The sequence below is a fragment of the Gavialis gangeticus genome, unplaced genomic scaffold (genome assembly GCF_001723915.1).
Source record: "Gavialis gangeticus isolate Ggan-Ray unplaced genomic scaffold, GavGan_comp1, whole genome shotgun sequence".
NCBI classification, from domain to species: Eukaryota; Metazoa; Chordata; order Crocodylia; family Gavialidae; genus Gavialis; species Gavialis gangeticus.
In genome coordinates this window covers 1,336,931-1,347,284 of record NW_017729001.1, presented here as the reverse complement: position 1 = coordinate 1,347,284, position 10,354 = coordinate 1,336,931, and the positions used below count along the sequence as shown (strand labels likewise).

General features: G+C 37.9%; 1 protein-coding gene across 1 annotated transcript in view; it reads right to left on the bottom strand.

The window, feature by feature from the left end:
- MED13L (mediator complex subunit 13 like) overlaps positions 1–10,354 on the bottom strand; it is a 517,387-nt gene that overhangs the window by 108,863 nt on the left and 398,170 nt on the right. Inside the window, exons 5-8 of the mRNA XM_019506688.1 lie at positions 8,634–8,779; positions 6,863–7,057; positions 6,277–6,465; positions 1,030–1,192 (exon numbers count right to left, since the gene is read on the bottom strand). Of these exons, the coding sequence (XP_019362233.1) occupies positions 1,030–1,192; positions 6,277–6,465; positions 6,863–7,057; positions 8,634–8,779 (693 nt within the window). The remainder of the gene's footprint in view (positions 1–1,029; positions 1,193–6,276; positions 6,466–6,862; positions 7,058–8,633; positions 8,780–10,354) is intronic.

Genomic DNA, 10,354 nt, shown 5'->3' with positions numbered 1-10,354 from the left:
TTCCAAGCGAAGTGGTGCTGGCTCCTACCCTGGGGGTCTTTAAGACAAGGCTAGACAATCACCTTGCTGGGGCTGTTTGACCCCAGTACTCTTTCCTGCCATGGCAGGGGGTCAGACTTGATGATCTGCTCAGGTCCCTTCCGACCCTACTAATTATGAAAGTATATGTTATAGAAATTCTCTCATATATAACATTACTAATACCCTTCAGATATTGTTCATTTCTATGTGCTCCTTGAACAAAACTATCCCCTTTCATCAAAATAATTCTGCACTTGAAATTAGTTTCTATCTGAGCCAAACCTGAAAACTTAGCACTTAATTTTTACATGGAAGTATTACCTGAGTATCACATAGCTTGTATCTGGAATTTGTGCACAAGTGTCTAAGGGCAGGTAATAGAGGTACCAATTAAAATTGCATCTGGAAATATTTATTGAAAGGTCCAATGAGAAAATAACATGGAGATAATGAAAAGACAAAATCTTCTTGGAACATCTGTACATCATGCCAAAGCAAGATAATTTAAACCTCTAGAAATGAAAAGCACTAATAACAATGCACTTCCATGCCCTTGGCAGTCTGAGTCATGAGTTGCCAAATGTAAATATATCCTTCCAAATGTTTACATCTATAAATAAGTATAACCTTATAAATATAAACTTAGAAGGTTATTTTTGTCCTTAGATCATCTACCTTCCAAGCCAAGAAATTCTTATGTGACCTAGTATCTCTGCAGTCAATGAGACCATGTGTGTGTAACTGAGGGCAGAATTTGGTTCTCAGAGCCACAAATGAAACAGACCAAACAAAGTGCACATGTAATCACTATTACTGTTAATATTTTTCAAGCTAAAACAACTCTAAAACTGTCTTTGTTAATGTTACCTCAAATTTTCATTATGATTACAGAGCTATAAAAGTAATGCACACAGTGAGGTAACGTTATATAAGGTCAAAGACAAAAGTGTTTAAACAAGACAGTTATACTATTGTTTGCAAACAAAACAGCCATAAACATCCTCTTACTTAGACTGTGCCCTGTTGAGGATGCATTCCTTCCAGACTCTGTGGACCATATGACTGTGGAATTTTGGAGGCATCTTCCCTGACTTTTTTGGGCTGTGCACAGTGACCGTCCCTTCCTGTGCAGCTGAATGGCTGACAGAGTTGTGGGTACCTCCGCTTTCACCTTCAAGAAAAATCAAACAGTACTGGAGACAGGAAGTAGCAGCAACTGCAACATTACATATTCCTGAAACACTATATCAGCTGATGAGCATTTGTAAAATCAATGGTTTATGCCAGGGGTTGTCAACCGGGGGTATGTGTACCCCTGGAGGTACTTAGGGGGTATGCAGCGACGGCGTGGAGAAGTGGGGGTACTTGGGAAGCAGTGGCATGGGGCCGCCGCTGCCACCCATCACTTTCCATTGCCACCATGCGCTGCTTCCCCATACCCAAGTACCCTCACTTTTCCACACTGCCGGCTTTGCGTCTGACCAGCTGTGGGGGAGGAGGAGCGGGGGGGTGCTGGCAGCTAGCTGGATGCGAAGTCAGCAGTGCAGAGAAGTGGGGGTACCTGAGAAGCGGCAGTATGGGGGGCGGGGCCACCATTGCCATCCATCACTCCAGGCGCCGCTTTCCTGCGCCCAAGTATCCCCACTTCTCTGTGCTTCCAGCTTCGCACCTGGCTGGCTGTTGGCACCACCTCCCCCCTCTGGCAGCACTGTGTGTATAGATGGTGGCGGGGGCGGCCACCATGTGCGAGCTCCATGTGCCGCAGCCACAGGGGAGAGGATGCTGACAGCTGGCCAGACATGAAGCTGGTGGCACAGAGAAGCAGGGATACTTGGGCATGGGAAAGCAGTGCCCAGTGGTGACATGGAGTGTATAGATGGCAGCAGCCGCATGCAAGCTCCCCAGCCATCTGTCAGCACCCTCTCACCACATCGCCACCAAGCTGTCCATTAGCACCCCCGCATCCTACATCCAGAAGGAATACCCAGCTTAAAAAAGGTTGAAAACCCCTCACTTATGCTTACAGATTTACACATAAAAGCTCTGATGCAGGCTGGGGATGGACCTGTGGGTATGTGTATACAATAAATACAGTGCTGTGTATAGGTACCTAAGCTACCTCCTCCTGAGCTGATGCATCGTCTTTTTGTTCAGAGCTAGTTTTGTATCTCTATGCAACACAACTGTGCTATACAGACAAACTCCACCATTGGTTTTTTTCATGTCCTTAGCTAGTATATTTACCTTGTACATTCTTTTGTGTGGTTTAGTTACAACAACAAATTCATCATGACATACCTGATTCTAAAATAAAAGGCATGTAATTAAAATATAACAGATCCTTTATTTGTGCTATATGTATCAAACACAAGAAGAGGAACTAAGTTTTCATATAAGAATTAAAGACATGATTACTAAAGGACCATGTTTCCCCATAGTTAGGGATGGAGTTTCCAATCTCCTTTAGTTTCTGAGTTGCAGTATTAGTACTAAGACTAACATTCAACTGACCTTCTTTTGTATATATGTATATATTTTTAAAGGTCCCAACATGTACTATTAATATAGTTACATGCTATGGACCTTAATCAGGCAATACTATGAATTGGAGGAGAAATATCAAGTGAAAATGTTATTCCAAAATTAATCATTATCCCCTAAGTCTTATGATAGTCATCTTCTGTTATTTCTCTCCACCACTGATAAAAATCCTGTTAGTCACTGTACAAGCGAATGCTTCTGTCATTATTGTGAGACTACCTAAAATCTGAAGCCAACCAAACTCTGAAGCTCAAATTCGAACAGCAGAGGGAGCTTTAAGTTCACTTAGCCTGCTGGCTGCATAATACTACACTCTGTTCTCCGTTTAGGAAAGGAAGTAATAATATGAACATTTTAACAAGGTCAAATCTGTGTACAGAACTGTTTGTCCTTATGTCTGACACGATTTAAGAAGCCTTCAGAATACAACAATGAAAGCAGGCATTGCCATGCTTTACTACATAACAGGAAATAAATCTACTGGTTTTGCTCTCTACTGTTTTCAAGCCACAGCTGTTATACTGTATACAAGGTTCCTAACTCAGTTTCCTCTGTACGCATCTTTACGTATGCTTGAGGGTTGGAGCAGGGCATGTGTGTGGGGGGGGTGTGCTTTAATCCGAATGGCTCCAAGAGCCGCTCTAAAGCACCCACAGCATCACGTGTATTCGGTGTCCCATGCATCAAAATGGCAGCAGAGGTGCTTTAATTAAAACTTGTTTGATGAGTTTTAGGTAAAGCGTGCCCTGCTGCCATTTTGAAGGGTGGGACGCTGAATACACGTGATGCAGAGGCTGCTGGAGTGTGCTAATTAGCATGCTCCAACAGACTCGATTATTCGAGTTTGCTCCGACGCATGCTAATTAGAATGCATCAGAGCAGATGTCCAGCACATTTATAGGTGCCCTGTGATTATTAGTGAACGAAGATGTCTTCCTAGTAAATTCAAAGCTTGCATCTTGTCTGTCTTTTCTTGAAGAAACTGGAAAGAAGGGAACAATTTATTAAAATCCAAATCTTCACAGATACATTAAAGTCTGTGGCTGTAATCTATGTAATTTGTTTTGGAATGCATCATAAGATTGTTTATGAATTTGATAGATTTGTGATGAAAACCATCTTGACTGAATTGAATTAGATTAACAAATCCGTTCCACCTCTGGCATAAGAAAGAATTTCCATAAGGGACTCTCAGTTACAGAAGCAACTAATAACATAATAGTGCCTAGGTTATCAACCCTCTCAAATTATGCATCTGGGTATGTGAATAGATACGTTCCAAAATTTTGCATTTGTATTATATGGTATATCTTTATGATATTTGCATTTAGCAATGCCTCACAATAGTGAAAACTGATTTGTTCTCACATACTAAAGCTGGAATTTAAAGTGGAAAATTACTGTTGAAAGTATTGAAACAAACAAAAACAGAAACCCCCAAGACACAATGAGTTAAATGCCAGAAGACACACTTTGAATGCATTATTACCCAACAGAGGCCACTTTTCAACCCTCAAGTGGTAACTTTTTCCTATAAACTAAAAATCTCCTTCTGTTTACCATAGCATTTTCTTTTTACTATCTATACTTTAAAATTTCTATTTTTTGTTTTAAAATAATGTTGTTTGTATTAGTCTCTGATGTATCACATCTCTCATTGTATAGGATCATGCAGCCCTTTCAGACAATAGCAGGGCCCAAACAGCAATAGCTATTCTCAGCTTAGACTAGAATCGTTCTCTTTAATTTTAAAAGCTTCTCATATTCATTTATAAATGTAATTATGATGTAAAACATCTTGGCAGATCTCTTGAGACCCTGCATAACTTTATCAGGGATCTAATATGCTTTAAAATGCTGTAGTAGTTTAAGATTTTATATCAACAAAATACAGGCATAGCATATCAAATGTTTATTTTAAAAAGATATTGAAAATATATTTAACTTATCTAGATCCAAATTCAGAAATCTGCATTTCACCAGCATGAACAGATCATACCCCACATACTCACAATAAATAGAACAGGTTGTTTTTTTTAAACATAGTTTCAAGAATTTAAGAATTAAGAATGGCACGAACTCTCACTGAAGAAATGCAAAATTCTGAACTCAAGTTCTGGCTCCTTGACCAATGTGATTTAAGTTTCCACTGCAACAATCAATTTAGGCTTTTTCTGAAGAAGCTACTAGCAGATGAAAGTTGACAAAAAGTAGACCAAAATTTCACTGATTAATTTATTATAAGCGATCGTATCTGAATTATTAGAATTAGGGCATGGTCTATGAATAAAAAAACAAGTTCTATTGAAAATTAAATTAAAACTAAAAACAAAAAACAGACAAAAGGCCTGCCAATAATTCTGAAATAATGAAGTATATCAATAAATGTCACTGTTGAGCAACTCTTTGAAACCAGAAAACACAAAGAGCACAATATCAAGAGCCAATCTACTCTCCCACCCTGACATCTGCTACTCAGGACACCTGACATGCTTTGTAAAAAAATCAATTTAGAAGCAATTCAGCTATTCCATATATTTTTTCTATCTCTGTTCTTTATCAAAATACATATTTGCTTATAAATATTTTGTTGATAGCCCTTAAATAACAGGTTGGACTAGATGACCTTGTGAAGTCACTTTGTCATATTTCTCTATGATTCTACATTGCATAGCTCATTTGAAGTATAATCCTCTCTGTGACATTGTAATCACATTCACAGTAATTTACTGTAATGTTACATAATGCTGTGATTTCAGAAGATAATCAAGCAGCAGATATCTGGAAATAAAAGTATGATTTATGTATAAATTTATGTAATTAACGTATATTCAAAAAGATAAATAAAAAATGCATCATACAGCAATATTATATATTACCTACGTTTCAACAGGGTAAATTACTTAGCTCCGTGTAAGTCAACAGTCCTCAGTGCTAGCTGTCACATAAGTAAGAATTCTTTTTACATTCGAATTGCTGTGGATCTCAGACACCTGAGATGAACTGCCTTGTTCCACCAGAACTATGCAAGTCACTGGTCAATGTGGGTGAGGTAGCACCATCCTCAGAGGATGAGTCCATCATAGCTTCCCGCTACAGATTCTGGTTATTTCTCTTATATTGCAGAGGCAGATTAATATCATGTCTAAGGTCTCTGATTCAATCTCCACTGAGTTTGCTCATATTAGTGCCACTATCATTTAGTTAGTGGCATCATGTCAATATTAATGCTTATTATGGCATACAGTTTTTTTAATCTCTGTGCCACTTCACAATCATTAGCTAACATCCCCCTGTACAGCAGGAAAACACCTACCTAAAAATCACTGACTAAGCCTGTGCCTTTCTACAATCTCAGGTGTCAATGCTATTTCATGAATGTAGCAGATTTCCAGTAAACTGAGCTGAAATGAACTCATACACAACTTGCAGTGTTTAGATTACAGAAGATATGACATTTGGTCAGTCTTTCGAGCTCTATGCATTCCTGTACAAGTCAAATCTCCCCTCTTCTAATCAGTCGTTCTCTTATTTCTGCTATTGTTCATGCAGTTACCCCTAGCAACCATGAACTGTGCAAAAATGAAAGGTACTTGCTCAATTGGTCCAAAGATGAAATCTGCAAGAGTTTATGGAATACTGCTATGCAGTTAAAAATATTTAAAGTAAGATTTCAAGAGGGTGACTCAGGTCTCTGTTAGGTTCACTGCTTACTTATGATAGCCTGTTCTGGAGAAGTGGGTGGAGTGAGTGGCATCCCACAACTGCTGGGATCTTTCGTGCTTCCAAGTCCTGGTTGTCCCACATTTATATGGCCCCCACAACTGAGAGCACTCTGAGCCATGGGGATATCACTCTGAGAGATGAGAACAAAGGCTGAAGGATACACCATTCGCACACCACCTATAAAGGAAGGAACATGAAGGACAAAAGAAATCTTTTAAATTCTCCATTTATTATTCAGCAACCCAAGTCACCTTTACTGGGTCTCAACACCCACCAAAGAAAACTTTCTTGTCGAATATGAAGAGTTAAAAAAAGTTTATAGTCTGATACCCTACATATCCATCCATCTATTTATGACTAATAGGGAGCTGAAGCAAGTAGTCTAATACTGCGATAATAGCATCTGGGAAAGAGGGAGTACAAAAGCTTGAGGCAAGATAACTAGTCAGAATGCTCCAGTGTCGAGAGAGCCACAAAACAAGATAGGGAAATTACAAAGGTTGTTTCTGATTAATTAGGTTTTTTTTAATTATGCAGAGGGAAAAAGTTCTTCAGGCAAAATACTGAATCTTACCAACAATGACTTCAACTGCCACCGGAAAATCATCATCATAGCCCAACTCTTCTTCCTCTTTCATTCCCTCCTTCTTCTTCAGCACCATGGGATAGAAATACTGCCATTCCTCCATCAATTTACGAGTTGCTGGGTCTGACATCTTGTATGCCTGTCCCGTCAATGTACCATTTAAGCCATAAGGACTCACCAGAACTGCAAGATAAGATACCACTTCCTACAGCAGGTGAATTTAAACTTCACAGAAAACCTTCCCATCTCCCACATACTGATTCAAAATTCTGGCTGATGGCGATTTAAGAACTTGTCTATAGAGGAAGGTTTCTGCAAAGTAAGATAGGTTATAAATTTAAAGCTTGAAAGTTATCCCACACTAGTTCCCTTGTGTGGACGTTCTTATTCAGCATTAGAAATGCATTTTTGGAGTTTAGCTTAATCACTTTCAAAGGAGACTACGCTGAAGTGCACAAAAACAACCCTTAGTGTAGATTAAGAATCCACATAGGGTGGCAGTAGGGGGTAGTACAATAACTTTGGCACCATACAGACAGCCCTTAGATAGGTCTTTGCTTTTTGTTTTTTTTTCAGGATATGCTAAAATAATGGGGTAAATAGCAAAAGGGACTGAAATAACTATGCATGAAGATAACAGAATCATGATCAACAAACAGGGTAAACTGGTAAATCCATCTTTCCAAATTGCCCTTGGTTATAGTTTTCCAACACTGATGACCGGAAAGCAAAATTTGACCTGTTGAATTTAAATAATGAACATCCTGAATATATCCAAGTACCTAAAAAAACCCTGATAACTTTTAACAGAAATGTTACTAAACAAATTATACCACCTAATATTTTTCTTAATAGGTAGCCCTGTTTGATTTTCTAAACATTCCTTACTTTTTTAAATTGGGCATTTCCTAACGCACGACGTCAGGCAGTAACTACAATGTTTAAAAACATTCTGAAGAGTAATGTTTTCTTATGCAACTCTACAGTCAATTCTTATGTGACACCGTACCACATAGGCCTTACTTTCTTAAAGAATCTCAGGTATACAGCCAATCCATATATTTTAAATGCTATTTATTCTTTTTGGTTCTGCTGAAAGTTTTTAATTTTTAATTTTCGTTTTTAGTGGAAAGCACCTGAATTGTTACAAATGCACTGCATCACAAAACAGCACAATGAAAGGGTTGAGGGTGGAAACTACGACTCAGACAAGAATGCCAGTTCAAGAAAACTGTATTTAAGTAACCTATGTTATGAGCTTTTTTGTGAAGTGCTTTGAGGTGTATGAAAGAAAAGTGCTATAGAAAAACTATATATTATTATTTATTTGTAAGTATAGTGGCATTAAAGAGCACCAGTTATAGTCCAGGGCCCACTGTGTGAGGCATGGTGGAAAACCAAATTATGATCACATATACCTTTTAAATAACAGGTCTTATAACAGAAAAAAATACAGTTCGTTTTGGTATAGGTATTTCACAGATAATATTTGTATATAATAAAGTTAAGGAATAGAAAGACCTTGGAAACACCAGCTACTAGGGTAGCTATAGTGCTAAAAGTCATTACAGGATTTTCCCCCAGGGCCACAGTTTTCTTAGCATAACTTCAATTCTTTTTTAAGAATGACATGGCATGTTTCTATTAATTTCTGAAACAGCTTCCAAGATATCATTACTGAACTAAAGTTGGGGATTTGGGAGTATTTTATCAGAGAAAAGTTAAGCACATAAATCCTGGCCCATCAAAATATACTTACCTTGGAATGGTGTAGGTGAAGATTGGGCCATGTGAATATGTTCCTCATTTATCAGATAGATTGGCTGGTGCTGGGCAATCTCCACACTTGTGCACACGTTACTTTCCCCATGAAGGAAGAATGTGAAGGCGCAGGACAAATGTTCACTGAGGAAAAAAAAGAAACAGGTTTATTAAATTAAACAGGGAGTGCAGTGTAAGAGGCCAGACTGGACTGAAAACCCAGTTCACTTTCTTCTGTGCCAAATAAGCTCAGAACCACTGGCAACTGATGAGTGTACTTAGCACAATGCACAATTATGGAACATCTGTCTTAACAATGCACTTTACCAATTTCATTTCTAGGAAGATTACTATAAAAAGCTGTCTAGAAGGAAGGTAAAAATGACCCTAAGGATGAAAACGAAAGGGAACTCTACAGAGTTTATGTAAAAATGACTTCAACCAGAATAGAAAAGTGAAAGTCTTAAAAGTCTGTAAAAGAAAGCACAGGTTGCAGACCAATAGTCCAAGCCAGCAGTAACTCGGCTAGATACCATCAGGCAACGTGTTCAATATACAGTACATGAAACTAAAATGTTCCCATTTAACCTAGAAAATAGAAGTAGCCATTAAATCCAGCCATTTGCTTAAATTTTACTAACCACAAGCCACTTAAAAAAATAAAAATAAAAAAAAAATTCTCCTTTTTTCTTTTATCTTTAATGTAATCAGCTAAAAATTTACTGGGCTGAAGTGGTATTGTTCAGAAAAATTATTGCAGAATTACAATAGCAGTGCATTCTTTCATAGTTGCTGGCTTTGGCATAGGGCCAGCAGTAACACTAACATGGCTTTCAGGACAGCTTGTAACTACCTTCACCTAAGGAAATAACACAGGCAACAGTAATAATTTCACTTCATAGTTTAAGTCAACCAACTGCATTGGTGCTGTCAAGTATTTTTAAACAGTTTCAGTAAGTCTGGAACAGGAAGCTGTTTAACCTCACTAAAACTTTGAGTCATTCTCTACTTACTGTAAAACAAAATTTTTCTCCTAGGAAAACAAGTTAAGCTTCTGCTTCAAGCTCTTATAACTGATACTATAAAAAGAAAACATTCCCTCTAGAAGATCTGGGGGCAAAAAGGTTATTGAAGAAAGCTTCAAATGGAAGGCTGAAAAGCTTTAAATCAGCCTCCTCAGCATTGTATATCCCATCCTTAAAAGCACTCTGTATCTATCATCTTGCACTGGGAAACAGCAACTTTTACCAGATTTCCATCTTACAACAGGAAAAAAAAAAAAAAAAAAGAAAAGAGGAAAATAAAATGGTTTACTGCTCTATTACCTGGCCCAACAAATTTAAACTGGTCACTAAATTTATACAGTGAGGTGTAGGGAGAAAATTAAATGGGTCATAAATTCAGGATATTTCTATCTAGCAACTCTGATCTGGGGAGAACGATCAAAATAATAACAATTCCTTTGTGCATACAGCAAATTTAACAAGAGAGCCCAAATTATTTAATAAAAAGGTATTTTTAGCCTTGTAAGGGATGATGCCCTTTTATATACATACATAATTAACAGAGAGATGATGAAAAGTTGTGTCTAAGATCAAGTCGCAATAGTCTGCAAAGAGTTCAATGAGCAGCGGGTGAGACTTTCTAAAGCAGAAAGTAAGGCTCTTTGTAAAAAAAAGTAATTTTGAATTCCTGTCTTTAGGATATTACACAGCAATC